The 20,691-nt window shown below is 49.5% G+C and overlaps 2 protein-coding genes across 2 annotated transcripts in view; one reads left to right on the forward strand and one right to left on the reverse strand.

Moving 5' to 3' along the window:
* The window catches only part of BROX (BRO1 domain and CAAX motif containing), a 56,251-nt gene extending 46,207 nt beyond the window's left edge, over positions 1–10,044 (reverse strand). Inside the window, exon 1 of the mRNA XM_082249273.1 lies at positions 9,823–10,044. The gene's annotated coding sequence lies outside the window, so the exon portion shown is untranslated. The remainder of the gene's footprint in view (positions 1–9,822) is intronic.
* Positions 10,045–10,369: 325 nt separating this feature from the next.
* The window catches only part of AIDA (axin interactor, dorsalization associated), an 82,624-nt gene continuing 72,302 nt past the window's right edge, over positions 10,370–20,691 (forward strand). Inside the window, exon 1 of the mRNA XM_082252619.1 lies at positions 10,370–10,634. Coding sequence (XP_082108745.1) covers positions 10,528–10,634 — 107 coding nt within the window. The 5' untranslated portion in view covers positions 10,370–10,527. The remainder of the gene's footprint in view (positions 10,635–20,691) is intronic.

The raw sequence follows: 20,691 nt of genomic DNA on the forward strand, positions 1-20,691 counted from the left end.
TGTTCTTTGCTCAGCATGTGATTAGGTGATGTCATAGACAGCTATTTATAGAATCTCTGAATCATTTCCAATGTTGTAATAGAAATCAATTCACAAGTTCTCAATCTAAGTATTAGCAAACAGGGGGAGGCTTCATTCAGATGGCCAATTCCCTTCTTTGCCAGCAATAATCGCAGATTCTTTTACAAATCAATGACAGATGCCACAGCTATTCACATGTAACCACTCATATGAAAGGTTAGTTGTGAAGAGGGTATACTTGCCAACTGTCCCTTTTTTCCTGGGACAGTCCCTGTAAATAGGAGCCTGTCCTGGGTAATTTATATTGGCCCTAGAAGCGCCCATTAATCGGACTGCCGTAAATGTTACACAGAAGTAGTGCAGCTGAATGGGAGAATTAGGGCTCTTTCACACGGTCCGCCTCCGCAGGCGGATCCGTGTTGCTCAGCGGGGATCGATCCGCGATCCCCACTGAGCCGGCGGATGACAGCTCCGTCTCCGCTTGCAGAGCGGAGAGGGAGGTGTCTCAGCACCCGCTGCCCTCTATGGGGGATCGGAGGAGAGCGGACCGCTTGTCCGCTCTCATCAGATCCGCTCTGCTCCGATTACTGAACGGATGGAAAAATAGGGTTTCCATCCGTCCAGATTTCAGGGACAGGATCGGATGCGGATGGCAGCGGGTGTCAGCGGAGGTGTCTCCGCTGACACCCGCTGCCCCATAGAGCTGCATGGAGGATCCGATCAGATCCGCCTAAAAAACTGACAGGCGGATCTGATCGGACCGCCCGTGTGAAAGAGCCCTTATTCCAACTCTGCTACTTTGGCCTTAAAGCGGAGTTCCACCCTGAAAATTTTTTTTTGCCTAAAAATACCCCCGGGACAGTCAGGGCTAGTGCATTTAAGCAACGATAGCCTCTGAACTGTCCCTGGGTTCACTTACCTTTTAGAAGAAATACTTACCTTGAAAATGTCTTGTCCAGCGCTGCCATCTCAGGTGTGGGCAGCTGAAGCCGGAGCGCCCTCTTCGGTGAAGTCGGAGTCCCAGAATGCCCTGCACTGGCCCCGCTTGTCACTTCTGGTACAGGCGCGTCATCTCTGCACAGCTTCTGGGCATGCCCAGAAGCTGTTCAGCAGGGAATGACGTGCCTGCCCCGGAAGTGACCAGCAGGGCCGGTGCAGGCGCATTGACTTCTGGGATCGATTACGCTCATCTCCCAGGAGTCAATGCGAGGAGGAAGTGACGGCGCAGGCCGCGGCCGCAGAGGGAGGAAGAGGATGGAAGGTAAGTATATTTTCATTAAAAAACAAGGCAAGTGAAAAAAAAAAAAAATTGAATTATCCAATTCTTTTTCAGGTTCATCTAAGCTAAAAAAAAAAGAAGAATTTTTAGGGTGGAACTCCGCTTTAAGTTTGAAATTCCCTTTTTTAAATTTCCTGTAATTCTCTCTATATTGAGTAGACCCTATAATCTGATGATAAGTAGGCGGAGATTATGTGGAGTGGGCGGAACTTCAGGAAAGTGGGTGTGGTAAGGAATTGATAGCTGTGCTGCAAAGTGTCCTGGAAATTTTTTTCAAATTGTTGGCAACTATGAGAGGGTCTCTGACCGGCCCTGGACATAACCAGTTTGCGTCCTCAGCCGGTGTTTTCTGGTTGCATACAAACAGCTAATCGTCTCAGGACCAGCTTCTGTCAAGCAGACATGCTGGAAAACCATAATCCATACTGCACTTGCATCCAATGGTTGTGAGCACTGATCTGTGTATTCTGGGGCGGGGTTAGTACATCAATCTACAGCTGTTCTAGTGTGTACCAGGCTTAAGACAGGAATTGTGTTATTGGCCAGGCCCCCATGAAAGTAATGCTAGCCATGCACCAGTCGGAAAAGCATTCTTTGACAGACGAACACACGCTTGTGAGGGCAAGTGATACTGCCATCATGTAATGGTCAAATTTCCAATGATAAATTGTGCAATTGCCATAAATTAATTTGTTTGCCCTTTAATTTTTGCTTCTGGGTCACATATGTGCAGTACCAACAGTTAAAGTTTTTAACTCTTATGCCCCGTACACACGCAACGATTATTGGCCGTGAATTTTCGGCCAACGTCCGATCGGCCGATTGTAGGCTTGTTAGTATGATGCTTCCGACAACCGACTGCGACTTTTCGGCCGAATAAAATCTGGTGTGCATGCTATAAAATTTTTGTTGGCCGTCACCACAACGGCCGATTTTTCGTCAGTCAGTACAGATTTCGGCAGACAAAAATCAGATGAGCAAGACTGGGCATGCTCAGAGAGGAAAAAACACACGGAAAGTTAACCATCACATGACATCACTTCTGAAGTTGGTTGGCCAACAAAAGTCCAGTGCAAGTCTATAGCACATTTCAACCAACAAACAACACTGGACAAAAGACGGCAGATAATCGTTGCGTGTGTACGAGGCAATAGCGCCGGCACCTCCAGGTCCTGTAAGAGGTTTAGGATGCCGTGAGGCGGGAGCTTTCGTTTAGGCGCCACTAATTGTGCCCTGAGCGCGCACTCTCGGCACAGCTGTATTGACCCCAATTCATGCAAATATGTGGCCGTTCGGCGCAAGGGGCTATCGAGTGAGAAACAAATAAACCTTTCAATTCATCGGCCATTCGGCAGACGTTTTCCAAAATTTTCCTTCGTTTTTTTGGTTTAAAAACATCACAACCGATTTTTACATTTGTGCCCATTAACTGGACGAAAAACAAACAAACTGTCCAAGCGACAGATTTTCAAACGATTTTTAATGTGTCTAAATCTAGCAGTCCTCTGAAGAGCGTTCAGATCATTTTTCACAGGCAGTGAAGAGGCGATGTAATGCCTCCTCATCACCTGTTTTAGCCCCATTCTCGCAGACAAATGCAATTGTGGGGCGTTTGTGGTGCGGTTTGTCCACATGGGGCATGGTCAATAGGCAGCAGGCTACATGCGGGTAGTTTTTGGAGTGGGTGCGAAGCATCGCGACCCCAGCACCAAAACACTTCTGTCTGTAGCCTGTGACAGCTTAACCACTTGCCGACCGCCACACGACTATTTACGGCGGCGGTCAGCCCTCACAGGCAAAGCGTTGTAGGTCTACGTCGCTAGCCTGTGAGGCTCTAGGGAGCGAGCGCGCGCCACCGGAGGCGCGCTCCCGCTTGGTCACGGACCCCCCCCCCCCCCCGTGCGTGTTCCCGGCGGACCCGATGTCCGCCGGTCACTTGCGATCGTCCGTTACACCGGGAGAAAGGCAGGCGGCTAATGTAAACAAAGCCGCCTGTCATTCTCCCCCTGTGTAAGAATGGAGATCACACGGTTCTACTATGTAGGACCATTGATCTCTGTTCTTACACTAGTAGCCACATCCAATCACAGTTAGAATCACGCCCCTAGGGACACACTTAACCCCTCCCTCTAAAAAAAAAAAGTTAACCCCTTCACTGCCAGTGTCATTTTTACAGTAACAGTGCATATGTATAGCACTGATTACTGTAGTAATGTCACTGGTAACCCCAAAAGTGTCAAAAATGTCAGTCAAAGGTCTGATCTGACCGCCGCAATGTTGCAGTCCCACAAAAAAAAAAAAAAAAAAAAAAAAAAAAAAAAAAAAAAAAATCGCACAGGTGATCAAATACCACCAAAAGAAAGCTCTATTTGTGGGGAAAAAAAGGACGTCAAATTCGTTTAGGTACAGCGTCGCACGACCGCGCAATTGTCCGTTAAAGTCACGCAGTGCCGAATCGCAAAATAGGCCCTGGTCAGGAAGGGGGTAAAATCTTCCAGGGCTTAAGTGGTTTTAAAGTGAAACTTTAGTCAGAAAATGAAGTTCTACTAGATCACTTCACGCTGGTCCCTTTTGTAGGTATAGCTATGTAAAACATTAAAAATAAGAGGCTATACTCTTTAAAATACAATAAATACACTGCCTCACCCTGCTCTGCACATGCTCAAATTACTCTCCATTTTTAGGCTGATTTTGTAGAGGCCGATCTGCTGAAAGCCTTAAAGTGGAACTAAACCCTCCTATCCTTTACAGCCAAATAAGCTGCTCCTGTTTAAACTGCAACAACTGCCATGGTGTTGCACATGTAATCAGTTGCCGACCACACGCCGTGTATTTACTGCGGCAGCGTGGCTCTCCCAGGCAAACCGACGTAGGGCTACGTCGGTCGCACGCCTGCAGCTAGGGGGCGAGCGTCAGCGGGAAGCCGATGCGCGGGACAGGCGGCTCCGATTGCTGCCTGACACCCGCGATCGCTCCCTGCTGAGAGAGAAGGACGGTCAGCGGTTGTAAACACAGCTGACCGTTCTTCTCCCTGGAATGATCATAGAGCCCCGTGATCCTTCTATATAGGATCACAGGTCTCTATGGTCCTTCCACAAGCCGCACCCCCCACAGTTAGAAACACGCCCCTAGGTACACATTTAACCCCTTGATCACCCACACTGTTAACCCCTTCCCTGCCAGTGTCATTATTACAGTAATAGTGCATATTTTTAGCACTGATTACTGTAGCAAAGTCACTGGTCCCCCCAAAAGTGTCAAAAACGTCAGTCAGGGTTCCGGTCTGTCCGCCACAGTCCCGCAAAAAAAAAAAAAGGAAGGATCGCAGATCACCGCCATTACTAGTAAAAAACAATAAAAATTACATAAATCTTTCCCGTAATTAATAGACACAATAGCTTTTGCGCAAACCAATCAAAATACGCTTATTGCAATTTTTATTTTTACCAAAAATATGTAGCAGAAAACAAATTTGCCTAAAATGTAAAATTTTGATTTTACATTTTTTTGGGGGGGAATGTTATATAGCAGAATGTGAAAAGTATTGTGTTTTTTTTTTTCAGAAATGTCGCTCTTTTTTTGCTTATAGTGCAAATAATAAAAATCGCACAGGTGATCAAATACCACCAAAAGAAAGCTACTTGTGGGAAAAAAAGGATGTAAATTTTATTTGGGTACATCATTGCACGACCGCGCAATTGTCCATTAAAGTAACGCAGTGCTGAATCGCAAAATATGACCTGGTCATTAAGGGGAAAAAATCTTCCGGTCCAGAAGTGGTTAAGACTCCAGACATTTGATGGTTTCACAGTTTGGCTGAGGATACAAGCAAATGTGACAGTTGGCAAACCCAGCATTCCAGGAATGTAATGGTTTTGAAACTGTTAAATCGATGGGTTTAGTTCCGCTTTGTGAATTCAGAGGTTTTCAAAAAGTTTCTGCACTTTTTTAAACTATAGACACTCCTCATTTTACGACCGCTCAGACTTACGACCAGCTTTTTGAGCACTGCACATCATTGTATTGTACAGTACAGATTTGTGTTTTCTGTACTTATGTTATTGTGTTATTATGTACTTAAAGCGGAGTTCCACCCAAAAGTGGAACTCCGCTTTAGGTGGTCCTACCCCCCTGACATGCCACATTTGGCATGTCATTTTTTTGGGGGGGGAGCGGGTACCTAGATTTGACATGTACCCGCTCCTACTTCCGCTCGGAGCGCCGCGGCGCCCTGAACGGAAGTTCTCCTCTCCCCCTCCCTCCCTGCAATCTTCTGGGACATGTCAGAGGTCCCAGAAGATTGCCGGCCAATCACGGCACGCAGCACGACTCGCGCATACGCAGTGGGTACCCGGCTGTGAAGCCGCAAACTGTCACAGCCGGGTGCCCACAGCAGTGATGCCGGCACCGAGGGAGAGGATCGAGGCTTCGGGCGGCCGCATCACTGGACCGTTGGACAGGTGAGTGAAATGGCTGGAACTCCGCTTTAAATTAAAACAATGTTATTGAGTTGGAGTTTTGTGTTTAGACCTTTTTTTTTTTTTTTTTGCAGAATACAGCACAGTAGTTAGGAATGTTTAAAATATTGATTACTTGTGGCTCCTTGTTTAACAACCTGGTCACTGGAACGGAACCAGGTCGTTAAGTGAGGAGAGTATATATATATATATATATATATATATATATATATATATATATATATATATATATATATATATATAAATAAATAAATAATTGTGAGGAAACTTTTGGAAGACCCCTCATACTGCTGCTCAGGGGCTCTGGGCTTCAGCAAAATGGCAGCCTCCAGCAAGAAGAAACCAGGAGCAATGCTGGAGGCAATTTACAGCACACACCAATGTTGATAGTATAATTATTCATGTGAAATGTATTTTCCTTGCTAAAAAGCATTATTTATCAAGTTGCTATGGGTAAAGTCATCTTTAAGGTCTCATGCACACAGAATTTTCCTCCTCTGGATGTCTTTGCTCCTGGCAGGAAAAAAGCAGCTCAAAAATGTGCCTGAAGTTGTGTTCTGCACATGCGATTGGGCATTTTTAGGCATGTCAATTGTTTGGCCATTCATTGATTCTATTGGCCAGAATATGAATTTACGCTGGCCATTGGAATTTAGCGCTTAAGCGCTAAATGCGTCTAATGCTGGCCATACACTAGCTGGAAAATTGTTCGAACATCTGTCATTTGGCCCGTTTGTTCATTTTTCGTCCGGTTAATGGGCACAAAAAGAAAAACGTTTTTAACTTTTCAGAGCCTAAAAATCGAAGGAACAGTTTCGAAAATTCTGCCGACTGAACGATAAATTGAAAGGTTAATGTGTTTCTCGCCTGAACTGTTTGCACCGGGCATATGTGATAAACTGAACAAAAAACGTATTCATTTATGTCCATTGAACAATTTATCTTTCGAAATTCGGTCATTACATGATGGCACGATCGTCAGCTCTCACAGCAGACTTTTCGTTTTTTTCGAACAGGAGTTTGAACAATTTTTCGGCAAGTGTATGGCCAGCTTAAACATATTCAGCATTTTTTCTGCCCAAAAGCTCCTCTGCTGGACATGCAATTGATGTTATATTTTGTTCAGCCTGTAAACACTCCTCATATTACACCTGTAAATGCCTATGTGTGTATGGTCACATAGGCTAACATAGCAGTGCATTTACAGACTGAAAATAAAATGTCCAACGCCTGTAAAAGTGGCTTTTTTCCTAACGTATTTGTTACCCCAACACTTCAAAAATCCTAATTTGTGCCTGCTGAGCCATGTATGAGAAAGTATTCTGTACTCTTTGTGTGAAATCCCTGGCGTTCCTGCCAGTCCCTCTGCTTTCTAATAGCTGACCACACTAAGCAGGAGAGAACAGCGTGGTCAGCTCTATAGCTATGCTTGGAACTCAGTGTACTCTCCTCCTAAGATCAGACTTGTCATGACACCCCCCCCCCCTCTGCACAGCCATTCATTGGCAAACTCAATGTACTGTTACTTCTCCTCCCCCCAGCTCTAATGCAGCTTTAGGAGGGAATGGGATCACTTCTAAAAAAGTAAAAAAAAAAATTTTTTGCCAAACATCTCCTCTGCTGGACATGCAACTGATGTTTTTTTTTTTGTCAACCTGTAAACGCCTATATATCCATGGTGACATAGGCTAACAGAGGTGCGTTTACAGGCTGAAAAAAAAAAAAAAAAAGTCAAATGCCCGTAAGTCTGGGTTTACACTAGTGCGGTGTCAGACATCACATGCAAATCGCACCACATTGCTGTGCAGATGCAAATTCAGTTGTTTGGCTGAATTCATTGCATTCACACGAAAATAGTGCAGGAAACTTTTTTTTCCCCGCACTGGATTCAGATCGCATGGGTGTGCTTACCTATGCGATCCAATTCCTGCACTATTTCACGTCTGTGAACTGATCTGGGGGTGTCAATAACTTTATATTGCAACTCGCAATAGTTCACAGAGGGCAGTGTGAGCTGCCTGCGAAGGAGATGCGATGCAGGAACTGGAATCGTGCGGTTCCCGCATCGCATATGTGCACACGATCAGATTATCGAACGATCTGTTGTCCATTTTTTGTGGCATGCTAGTCTGATGTGGAAAGTGAAGAGGTTATTTTCATACGAATTTTCCCGTACGACAGAATTCTACTTCAGAAGTGATGTCATGTGCTGGATTGCTTTGTATGTGTTCTTTCGTCTCTGAGCATGCCTAGTCTTGCTCTTAAGATTTTTTTTCCATCGAAATCTGTACTAATGAGACGAAAATTGGACGTTGTATTACGGACGACAAAAATTTTATAGCCTGCACATCAGGATTTTGTCAGCCGAAAAGTTGGAGTCGGCTGTCGAAAGCACCATACTAACAATCCGAAAATCAGCAGATCGGTCATCGGACGAATTTTCCCTACAGATTTTCTTATCGTGTGTACGGGCCTTAAGTGTGGCTTTTTTTTTTATGTCCAGTGTGTATGAGACCTACAGAAAAACAGCCCTGGAAGAAGCAGGCTGTAATGAGGGTCTTTATACATGTTCTGGGTAAGCAGCTTACACATCATTAAAGCCAGAGAATCAGCATGACAGCCAGGAAACAAAAGCTGGATACACACTATCCAACTTCTGTGGTTAGATTTCCTTCAGATTTACCTTTTCTATGTAGTGCAAGGGCCTGCCAGATTGCATACAAATTGAAAGTGTTTAGGTCTGACCTCATATTATATGGTTTTGGTAAGTCTACAGGAAAAAGTCTTCAGAAAATCTTATAGTGTGTATGGCCCATAACATTATTAAAAATAGATTTCAGCGATAGCGCCCTCCATAGTCTGCCATCATCTGGTCACTGAGTCTGGGTTCCCACCAATGCCAATTGGATGTAGGATTCCCCACATCCAATTCACATGACTGGAGAGTGTGCCCGGCTCACACACCTCCGGGTGCGGCCGCGGTCTGCACTTGGAAAGGGTACCGTGTGTCTTTGGATCCGATTCAGGTGTGAATTCAGGCAAAAATGATTCGCTCCTCCGTGAACTGCAGCGGCAGCATGTGTGAGCCCAGCCTAAGGGCCCTTTCACACGGCCCGCATCCATCAGCGGACTCCATTCTGCTCAGCAGGGGATCGATCTGCTGATCTCCGCTGAGCAGGCGGATGACAGCTCTGTCTCCACTCTGTGTGCAGAGATGGAGCTGTCAGATCCCCGCTGTTCTCGGATGGGAACGAACCGCCTGTCCGTTCTCATCCGATCCGCCAGAAGGAAGCGGATAGCAGGGGGTGTCAGCAGAGATGTCTCCGCTGCCCCATAGGGATGCATGGAGCACCCGATCCACCAGACGGAAGCGGATAGCAGGGGGTGTCAGCAGAGATGTCTCCGCTGCGTCATAGGGATGCATGGAGCATCCGATCCGCCAGAAGGAAGCGGATAGCAGGGGGTGTCAGCAGAGATGTCTCCGCTGCGTCAAAGGGATGCATGGAGCATCCGATCCACCAAAAGGAAGCGGATAGCAGGAGGTGTCAGCAGAGATGTCTCCTCTGACATCCGCTGCCCCATAGGGATGCATGGAGCACCCGATCTGCCTGAAAAACTGACAGGTGGATCGGATCGGTCGTGTAAAAAGGACCCTAAGGGGCCCAGAGACCCGGAGTGATCAGCACTGCTGTCTGTCCCATTAACATGTATGTTCGGCCGAGCATTCACACTTACACCTATTGAGGGCAGTTCGGTGCCTCTGATGCCACATATTTCAGGGGATAATCTCTGTCTTGTTATTGATCCTCTGATGGCAGTCAGGATGCTGCTGATGACACAATTATAAAGCTGTATCATTGATTTAAAAAGCTATAATAATATGATCACTGATGAGATTTACACTCAGGTCCCTCTACTGATAGAATTCCCCATCAACACCAGGACTACAACCCCCAGCAGGCCCTGTGAGGTCTGCTGAGATCTGTAGTTTCCCCCATAGAACAACAGGTGGCCTCCCCTTTGCTGAATGTTCTTCATACTCACCCCCGGGGGCCCTGGCTTCTCTTTCTGGCGGTGGGACCCCTGCACAGCTCCCCCCAGCACCCTCACAGTCTCAGCCAACCTCCAATCACACAGCAGTTCTCTTCCTGGTTGTGACACTTGAAGGAAGTCTCCACCCTGCCGGCCCAGTCACTGCTGTGGGAGGAGGAGCCACGTAATTAAAGCACCCAGAAAGGTAAACATGGGAAGGACCAGTTAGCGCATGCGCGCAGCTCCAGCTGTCTAATCATGATACATATTCTGTAGGCGTGTCTACAGGACGCAAATACCCTGTGGCTCCCTCTGGCCCCGCCTTTAGAGAAAGCCGATGATGTCATGTTACAGGCGAGGGTGCGATGCGCTTGCGCACCACTCCCGCCTGCGAGCAGAAGCTGTCGTCTGGGAAACGACGCGGCGTGCTGGAAGTATATATAGGTGGGCGGGGCCCAGTCTTTTTCACCCACCAATCCAAGGCCTCGACAAAGTGAAAGAGATGGGGTTTACCAGTGAGAGTGAGGCTTGGAAGGCACGGGATTGGACGGGAAGGGCGGGGTCGGCTGAGGGGCGGCGGGGTTTCCTGTCCCTCCGAGTGATGGGCTTGGCCGCAGAGGAGGGGCACCAGCAGCATCTGCAGGCGGCAGTGGGGGGAACCGGTCCCGGGAGTTCCCGGAGGATGCAGACGTGAGAGAGGCCGCCCAGTGCCCAGCCATGACTGAGCTCAACAAGACCCTGAACAAGTGGAACGCAAGCTTCAGGAAGGGCACCGACTTCGACTCGTGGGGGCAGCTAGTGGAGGCCATCGATGAGTACCAAATGTGAGTGGGGGGCATGGTGGAGGCGGGGCTGTCATAGGGGACATGGGACCGCCCACTCCCCCCTCATTACTGGGGGGCAGACAGGTGATTGGGACATGAGACCCCCCCTCTTCATCACTGGGGGCAGACAGGTGATGGGGACATGAGACTCCCCCCCCCCCCCCCCTTCATCACATCACTGGGGGGCAGATAGGTGATGGGGACATGAGACCCCCCCCCCCTTCATTACTGGGGGGCAGACAGGTGATTGGGACATGAGACTCCCCCCCCCCCCCCCTTCATCACTGGGGGGCAGACAGGTGATGGGGACATGAGACCCCCCCTTCATTACTGGGGGGCAGACAGGTGATGGGGACATGAGACTCCCCCCCCCCCCCTTCATCACATCACTGGGGGCAGATAGGTGATGGGGACATGAGACCCCCCCCTTCATTACTGGGGGGCAGACAGGTGATTGGGACATGAGACTCCCCCCCCCCCCCTTCATCACTGGGGGGCAGATAGGTGATGGGGACATGAGACTCCCCCCCCCCCCCCCTTCATCACTGGGGGCAGATAGGTGATGGGGACATGAGACCCCCCCTTCATCATTACTGGGGGCCAGACAGGTGATGGGGACATGAGACTCCCCCCCCCCTCTTCATCACTGGGGGGCAGATAGGTGATGGGGACATGAGACCCCCCCTTCATTACTGGGGGGGCAGATAGGTGATGGGGACATGAGACTTCCCCCCCCCCCCCCCCCTTCATCACTGGGGGGCAGAACGGTGATGGGGACATGAGACTCCCCCCCCCCCCCTTCATCACTGGGGGCAGATAGGTGATGGGGACATGAGACTCCCCCCCCCCCCCCCTTCATCACTGGGGGGCAGATAGGTGATGGGGACATGAGACTCCCCCCCTTCATTACTGGGGGGGCAGAAAGGTGATGGGGACATGAGACTCCCCCCCCTCTTCATCACTGGGGGGCAGATAGGTGATGGGGACATGAGACCCCCCCTTCATTACTGGGGGGGCAGATAGGTGATGGGGACATGAGACTTCCCCCCCCCCTTCATCACTGGGGGGCAGAACGGTGATGGGGACATGAGACTCCCCCCCCCCCCCCCCTTCATCACTGGGGGCAGATAGGTGATGGGGACATGAGACTCCCCCCCCCCCCCCTTCATCACTGGGGGGCAGATAGGTGATGGGGACATGAGACTCCCCCCCTTCATTACTGGGGGGGCAGATAGGTGATGGGGACATGAGACTTCCCCCCCCCCTTCATCACTGGGGGGCAGAACGGTGATGGGGACATGAGACTCCCCCCCCCCCCCCCCTTCATCACTGGGGGGCAGAACGGTGATGGGGACATGAGACTCCCCCCCCCCCCCCCTTCATCACTGGGGGCAGATAGGTGATGGGGACATGAGACTCCCCCCCCCCCCCCCTCATCACTGGGGGGCAGATAGGTGATGGGGACATGAGACTCCCCCCCCCCCCCCTTCATCACTGGGGGCAGATAGGTGATGGGGACATGAGACCCCCCCCTTCATTACTGGGGGGCAGACAGGTGATTGGGACATGAGACTCCCCCCCCCCCCTTCATCACTGGGGGCAGATAGGTGATGGGGACATGAGACCCCCCCTTCATTACTGGGGGGGCAGATAGGTGATTGGGACATGAGACTCCCCCCCCCCCCCCCCTTCATCACTGGGGAGCAGAACGGTGATGGGGACATGAGACTCCCCCCCCCCCCCCCCCCCCTTCATCACTGGGGGGCAGATAGGTGATGGGGACATGAGACTCCCCCCCCCCCCCCCTTCATCACTGGGGGGCAGATAGGTGATGGGGACATGAGACTCCCCCCCCCCCCCCTTCATCACTGGGGGGCAGATAGGTGATGGGGACATGAGACTCCCCCCCCCCCCCCCCTTCATCACTGGGGGGCAGATAGGTGATGGGGACATGAGACCCCCCCCCTTCATCACTGGGGGGCAGATAGGTGATGGGGACATGAGACTCCCCCCTCCCCCCCTTCATCACTGGGGGGCAGATAGGTGATGGGGACATGAGACTCCCTCCCCCCCTTCATTACTGGGGGGCAGATAGGTGATGGGGACATGAGACTCCCCCCCCCCCCCCCCTTCATTACTGGGGGGCAGATAGGTGATGGGGACATGAGACTTCCCCCCCCCCCCCCTTCATCACTGGGGGGCAGATAGGTGATGGGGACATGAGACTCCCCCCCCCCCCCCTTCATCACTGGGGGGCAGATAGGTGATGGGGACATGAGACCCCCTCCCCTTCATCACTGGGGGGGCAGACCCCCTCCTTTCATCACTGAGGGCAGATAGGTGATGGGGACATGAGACCCCCACCCCATTTCATCACTGGGGGCAGACAGGTAATTGGGTGGGGGGATTTGGGTCCTTCCACTAACCCCCCCCCCCCATTACTGGGGGCAGACAGGTGATCGGGGGGATATGGGTCCCCCCACATCCCCATCACTACTGGGGGCAGCCATGTGGAGGGGGATGGGATATGGGACCGTCCACTCCCCTTTCATTACTGGAGGCAGACAGGTGATGGGGGGGGGGGGATATGGAACCACCCACTCCCCCGCCCCTCATTTACTGTGCACAGACAGGTGATGGGGACATGAGACTTGGGGGCAGACAGGTGATGGGGACATGAGACCGCCCAACTTTCCCCTCATTAATGGGGGCAGACAGGTGATGGGGGGGGGGGGGGATATGGGTCCCCCACTTCCCCCTCATTACTGGGGCCAGACAGGTGACATGGAGGTGCTGGGGACATGGGGTCTCCTGTCCCTCGTTGTTGGGTACAGACAGGTGCTGGGGACATGGAGGAGGGGGGGTCTCCTGTCCCTCGGTGTTGGGTACAGACAGGTGCTGTGGACATGGGGTCTCCTGTCCCTCGGTGTTGGGTACAGACAGGTGCTGTGGACATGGGGGGTCTCCTGTCCCTCGGTGTTGGGTACAGACAGGTGCTGGGGACATGGGGGGGGGGGTCTCCTGTCCCTTGGTGTTGGGTAGAAACAGGTGCTGGGGACATGGGGGAGGGGGGGTCTCCTGTCCCTTGGTGTTGGGTACAGACAGGTGCTGGGGACATGGGGTCTCCTGTCCCTTGGTGTTGGGTACAGACAGGTGCTGGGGACATGGGGTCTCCTGTCCCTCGGTGTTGGGTACAGACAGGTGATGGGGTCTCCTGTCCCTCGGTGTTGGGTACAGACAGGTGATGGGGTCTCCTGTCCCTCGGTGTTGGGTACAGACAGGTGATGGGGTCTCCTGTCCCTCGGTGTTGGGTACAGACAGGTGATGGGGTCTCCTGTCCCTCGGTGTTGGGTACAGACAGGTGATGGGGTCTCCTGTCCCTCGGTGTTGGGTACAGACAGGTGATGGGGTCTCCTGTCCCTCGGTGTTGGGTACAGACAGGTGATGGGGTCTCCTGTCCCTCGGTGTTGGGTACAGACAGGTGATGGGGTCTCCTGTCCCTCGGTGTTGGGTACAGACAGGTGATGGGGTCTCCTGTCCCTCGGTGTTGGGTACAGACAGGTGATGGGGTCTCCTGTCCCTCGGTGTTGGGTACAGACAGGTGATGGGGTCTCCTGTCCCTCGGTGTTGGGTACAGACAGGTGATGGGGTCTCCTGTCCCTCGGTGTTGGGTACAGACAGGTGATGCGGTCTCCTGTCCCTCGGTGTTGGGTGCAGACAGGTGCTGGGGACATGGGGGGGGTCTCCTGTCCCTTGGTGTTGGGTATAGACAGGTGCTGGGGACATGGGGGGGGGGGGGGGGTCTCCTGTCCCTTGGTGTTGGGTAGAAACAGGTGCTGGAGACATGGGGGGGGGGGGGGTCTCCTGTCCCTTGGTGTTGGGTACAGACAGGTGCTGGGGACATGGGGTCTCCTGTCCCTCGGTGTTGGGTACAGACAGGTGATGGGGTCTCCTGTCCCTCGGTGTTGGGTACAGACAGGTGCTGGGGACATGGGGGGGGGGGGGGTCTCCTGTCCCTCGGTGTTGGGTACAGACAGGTGCTGGGGACATGGGGTCTCCTGTCCCTCGGTGTTGGGTACAGACAGGTGATGGGGTCTCCTGTCCCTCGGTGTTGGGTACAGACAGGTGCTGGGGACATGGGGGGGGGGGTCTCCTGTCCCTCTGTGTTGGGTACAGACAGGTGCGAGGGACATGGGGGGGGGGGGGGGGGGGCGGTCTCCTGTCCCTCTGTGTTTGGGTACAGACAGGTGCTGGGGACATGGGAGGGGTCTCCTGTCCCTCGGTGTTGGGTACAGACAGGTGCTGGGGACATGGGGGGGGGGGGTCTCCTGTCCCTCTGTGTTGGGTACAGACAGGTGCTGGGGACATGGGGGGGGGGGCAGTCTCCTGTCTCTCTGTGTTGGGTACAGACAGGTGATGGGACATGGGGGGGGGTCTCCTGTCCCTCGGTGTTGGGTACAGACATGTGATGGGGACATGGGGGGGTCTCCGGTCCCTCGGTGTTGGGTATAGACAGGTGCTGGGGACATGGGGGGGGGGGGGTCTCCTGTCCCTCGGTGTTGGGTACAGACAGGTGCTGGGGACATGGGGGGTCTCCTGTGCCTCGGTGTTGGGTACAGACATGTGATGGGGACATGAGGGGGTCTCCTGTCCCTTGGTGTTGGGTACAGACATGTGATGGGGACATGAGGGGGTCTCCTGTCCCTTGGTGTTGGGTACAGACATGTGATGGGATGACAGGCTACTGTTGTATATAGAAACCTTTCTTTGTTCTTTTTGGTCCTCTGTTGGGAACATGGAGGGTTCTCTGTCCTCTCGGGGGGGGGGGGGGGGGTGTGGAGGCAGATGATATTCCTTGGCATGCCGTGGTGTTCTTGTGACTGGTTTAATTATTTTGCTCTTTGAAAATATGTAAATATACAACAGACTGAGCTGGATGTGTGACAAGGTGCTATGGGTTTGGAATTAAGGTGGATCTGATCCGTTCCTATGTAAGCATACAAGGGTACACATTCTCTTTTCTACCACATCGAGAACTTGATATTTTCACATCTGTGGTTACAAAGCGTCCCATCACATAACCCCAGTTGTCTGTCACAGCCATGTTCCTGGGCTCATTGTATGTCCATCCCAACAGTGTTCATGGTACTTCATGGCCTGGGGTTGTTTTGTTGTAACCCGTTTCAGTATTTAAGCCTAGATAGTAACCAAACCTTCTTTTTTTTTTTTTTTTTTTAAACATTGGGTAGCGTAGTAGGAGATAGTTAAACGCGCCCTATTCCCCCCCCCCCCCCCCCTTTTTTCTTTTTTGCTTTTGGCTATCTGTTCTAATGGAAATTTACCTTTACTTCCTGCACTGCAATGCGAGGGAAATCCCTTCTTAGACACTTGTCACAGAAACGTTTCCCATTGGATGATTTCCCTGCTTTTCCTGTTCTGATGACACACCCAGAATTTTTTGAATTTTTCTCTCTCCCTTTTAGTCTTATTGGTAATGGTCACAAGGACACGTAGAAGGGTGAATCTCACCAACGGGGACATAGACAGCAATAAAAACGTATTCCTTCCTTACTCTATCCAAAAAATGTTTGGGTTTAGATACCTAACTAATCTAGGCTAAGTTTACTTAAAAATGGATAAATAAATAAGAGCAGATGATTTTTGCAGGTAAAACAAAAAGTGCATTTATTATCTTTTTCCCCCTTCATCTTCCAGGACAGCTACTTAGCGAGATGATTGGCTCCGCCTTCTACAGGAAACACAAATCAGACACAATTTAAAAAGGCCTCCCCCCTCCTCTAACTTCAGTTTTTGTGTTTCCAGACCTACAAACACCGTAACGTTTGTTATTTTCTTGGGTCTGGTTACTGCGGTTGGCAGACCCCCACCCTCTAGGTTACAGGTGTTAGACCAGTTGTGGCTTGTCTGCTGTAATCCCACTATTTCTCTGGGGTTTTTCCCATGTAGTGATACCCTAATGTGGGAGGACAACTCTCCCTTTTCGGCTCAGAGAAGCGTCCCGCTAGGTACACGCATCTCTGCATGTTTTCCGTACCAAGATGGTGTCTGATGACGCACTTCCGGTGATGCGGCTAAATGGCGCTGAACCAGAAGTAGCGGGTCACACTTTCAGACGCGGAGATTCTTATCTCCTCAATAGCCAATGGGAATGGTGGCTGATTTGCTGGCTGCAGAGAGGGCTCAGACTTCCTGGCTGGGGAAACCCTTTACCAGCGGTGCACACGGGGGGGTTTCTCTTGCAATGGAGCAGATTCTAACAGAGGATATCCTTGTGAATAGAGCACCCGCTCAGACTGACCGAGCGGCAGCCTCTTCCTCCAACAATGTCCCAAAGGTATGTGCCTTCTTGAGATGGGGCCATCAGGGTCCGTGTGGAGACTTATCTTCAATCAGTAGAAGTTATTCTTTTGCTCTTTATCTTTTTTTTTTTTTTTTCCCAGACCAACAAAACACCTAAGAAAAAAATGTGGGAATTGTTGGTCTAGGTTATAAAACTATTGTGACAAGTTTATTCCCTCTGTAGTGGGTTCAGAGTAGAGCTGCACGATTCTGGCCAAAATGAGAATCACGATTTTTTAGCTTGGAATAAAGATCACGATTCTCTGTGTAACAAAAAAAATTGGGATAACTTTACTGTTACGTTTTTTTTTTATTCCTTAGTTTATTAATTGCGTTTGAAAGACTGCTGCGCAAATACAGTGTGACATAAAATATTACAACAATCGCCATTTTATTCTGTAGGGTCTCTGCTAAAAAAATATATAAAATGTTTGGGGGTTCTAAGTACTTTTCTAGCAAAAAAAAAATGATTTTAAACTTGCAAGCAACAAGTGTCATAAAAAGGTCTAGTCTTTAAGAGGTTAAACTTCCTTTCTCCCTGGCAGAGGGAAGGAAAAGATACAATGTAATCATTTTGTTTATAGTTACTTGGAGACTAAAGGCCCGTACACACGTACCGATCGTCGGCATACAAACGTCGGTGGACGAAGGATCTGCCGATTGTACGCGTGTTAGTATGGTGCCTCCGACAGATGTCTGCGCACAATCCGCGGACAAAAGTCTTTCGTGCAAACATGAAAATATTTGTATGCCGACACCAGAACGGACGATTGTTCGCCTGTCAGTACACAATTCGGCCGACAGACCGCAGATTTGCAAGACTGGGCATGCTCAGAAAATAGAAAACACAGAGAAAGTTAACCATTACATGACATCACTTCTGCAGTCGGCGGACAAAATTCTTGTGCTGTCCTTGTGCTGTCTTTGCACTTTTCAGCAGACACCGACATCCCTGGGAGAAAAGAGGAACATTTGTAAGCCGACCATCGGTACGTGTGTACGGGGCTTAAGGCTCCGTTCACATCTAGGTGTTTTGGGGCGTTTTTGGGGCGTTTTTCTGCTCTAGGATCAGCTCTCAAAACGCCCAACAAGACAAATCCTATTCATTTCAATGGCCCCTGTTCACATCTGAGCGTTTTGACGCTGTTTACAAAACGCCCAACGCTCAAAAAAGTACATGAGCTTCTTTTTGGGCAGATTACAGGCGTTTTCCATTGATCTCTATTCAATCTAAAAACGCCTGTACAAAAATCGCGGTAAAAATGGCGGTAAAATCGCGGTAAAAAACGCCGCAAAAATCGCGGTAAAATCGCGGTAAAAAACGCGCGAAAAACGCTACGCTCAGGTGTGAATGTAGCCTTAATGCTGATAGGCGTTTGCGGGAGGAAAGATACAATGTAATCATTTTGTTTATAGTTACTGGGAGTTTTCCACAGCTGTTTTCTCTGCTCCCTCAGCTATGCAAAGAATCGAGAATATGTCAGGTTTAGATCGTCAGGGGGGGTGAATCGAGATCGCGATTTTCATACGATTAATCGTGCAGCTCTAGTTCAGAGTCAGCTGCCTCTCTAAGGAATTGTCTACAATGAAGGAGATCATTTCCTCCTTTCAGTTCTTTAGTGATAGAATTGTTGGCCTAGGCCCTTCTACCCCTAAGCCCATTACGGTAGTTCAGGAGCCCCTAGCCACAGTTTCGGCTAGATCCCTGCCTCCCCTAGAATTAGAAACAGCTCTAGGGATGTCTGATTTAGAGGAAGGAAATTATTCAGTTTCTACTTCCATTGATAAGTCTGTTTCAGAGGTTGAGTAAACTGTTCGCTCGCTTAAGTATCTTTTTCCAGTGGAAGATATAGAAGAGTTTTTAAAAGCTATCTATACTTCTGAACAACAAGTCAGTGCAGGATGAAATGTACAGGGATCTGCTGGGTCGTAAAGTTCAGACTTTTACAGTCCATTAGTCCTTAAAGGACACGATCCTTTCTGAATGGAAAGAACCTGAAAGAAGATTGTTCCAATCAAAGGGTCATAAGACAGTTCCCCTTTCATTCTGAAATGGAAGATGTATTTTTTAAGTGCCCTAGGTTAGACGCACCTCTGTCCCAGGTATCTAAAAAGTCTGATCTTCCCTTTTTGAGGATTCAGGCGTTCTAAAAGATCAAATGAACAGGAAAGCAGATGCTGTGTAAAGACTGGGATGCTTCAGCCTTCTCCCTTGGTTCAGTCCTAGCTTCCACCTGTGTGGCTAGAAATTTGGACGTATGGATTCAAAGATTGGGTGACTTGCTCTCCTCTGATACTCCGGTGGAGGAGATACTAAAGGCAAAACTTTTTTTTAGGCTAGAACACCTGGCAGGTTTTGTTGCTGTCTGTTTCCCCGTTAGGGAGATTCACCCTCTCTATTTGTCCTGTTTACCATTATCATTGAAAGTAAACCTGAATTTTGGGTTGTCCCTAGAAAAGTATTGGATGGGAAATCTTCCAATGGGGACACTACTTCAGATGACCTGGGCAGTGGCCCAAGGGATTACCTTAATTTGCAGGGATTTCCTCTCACTTCCTGTTTTGGCTATGAACAAGAAGTGAAGGGAAATCTCCCCAATGGGACACAAATGGCGAAATCAAATCTAACAGGGGTACAACCCCTTCCTTGCTCTACCCAAAATGAAGAAAAAAAAGTTTTCACTATAGTTCTACTTTCAGAAGTGAAGGCATTTGGCCCCAATGTGGAGCTTTTTAAATAGAATAAAAAATCCCAGAAGCCCTTAAAACTATCACATAATCACACCTATCTCAAACGGGCATGCCTAAAGGCTCGTACACACTTGACGAAAATTGGACGAATAATCCTCCGATTTTTCTCTCTCATGCTCAGCGGTCATAACCGTTTTTAGTTGACAGTGTATAATGTTCACGAAATTTCTCGTCCTTTTTTTTTTTTTTTTTTTTTACATTTGTGTCTAGACTTCCGGGTCCTCAGCAACTTCAGATCATGCGCGGTCTTTCGTAGCCGATTTTTTTTTTTTTTCGCGGACATACCACATACACATTAAACGAAAATTGGTCGTCTGGGGACGGACGATAAAAATTTTGGTGTTTGTCCCTCCCGTTTTTTTTTTTTTTTTTTTTTCGTTGAAAATGTCAGCATCGGCTGCTGAAAGTTGTGTACACACTAGCCGAAAATCGTGCGATTTTTTTTTTTTTTTTTTTTTTTTTTTTTTTTTTTACCTCGGACTGGAATTTTCAGCAGATTTTCTACTAGTGTGTACCCCACTTTAATCGATTGGATGGATTCCAATCACAGATGACAGTCTAGTACAGTGATGGCGAACCTTGGCACCCCAGATGTTTTGGGACTACATTTCCCATGATGCTTAACTACACGGCATCATGGGAAATGCAGTTCCAAAACCTCTGGGGTGCCAAGGTTCGCCATCACTGGTCTAGTATAATCAGGCAAATATAAAGCACAAACGTTACAACCTAACAAGTGAATACAATGTTGCCACACACTCCAGATAAGAAGTAAAGGCAACATAGTAACTCTTTTCCCCTATGTCATCAAAGTGTAAAGTCTTCCAGTAGTCTGAATCCCGAGAGCCCATCCAGTCTTCTCAAAATTAAAGAATAATATTGGTCAATACGAATTTTGAATTCATAGAACGTGTATATATGTTGGTGTATGTGTGACACACACAAA

This window comes from Pelophylax lessonae (assembly GCF_965119305.1).
Source record: "Pelophylax lessonae genome assembly, chromosome: 3".
In the NCBI taxonomy this organism is placed as follows: domain Eukaryota; kingdom Metazoa; phylum Chordata; class Amphibia; order Anura; family Ranidae; genus Pelophylax; species Pelophylax lessonae.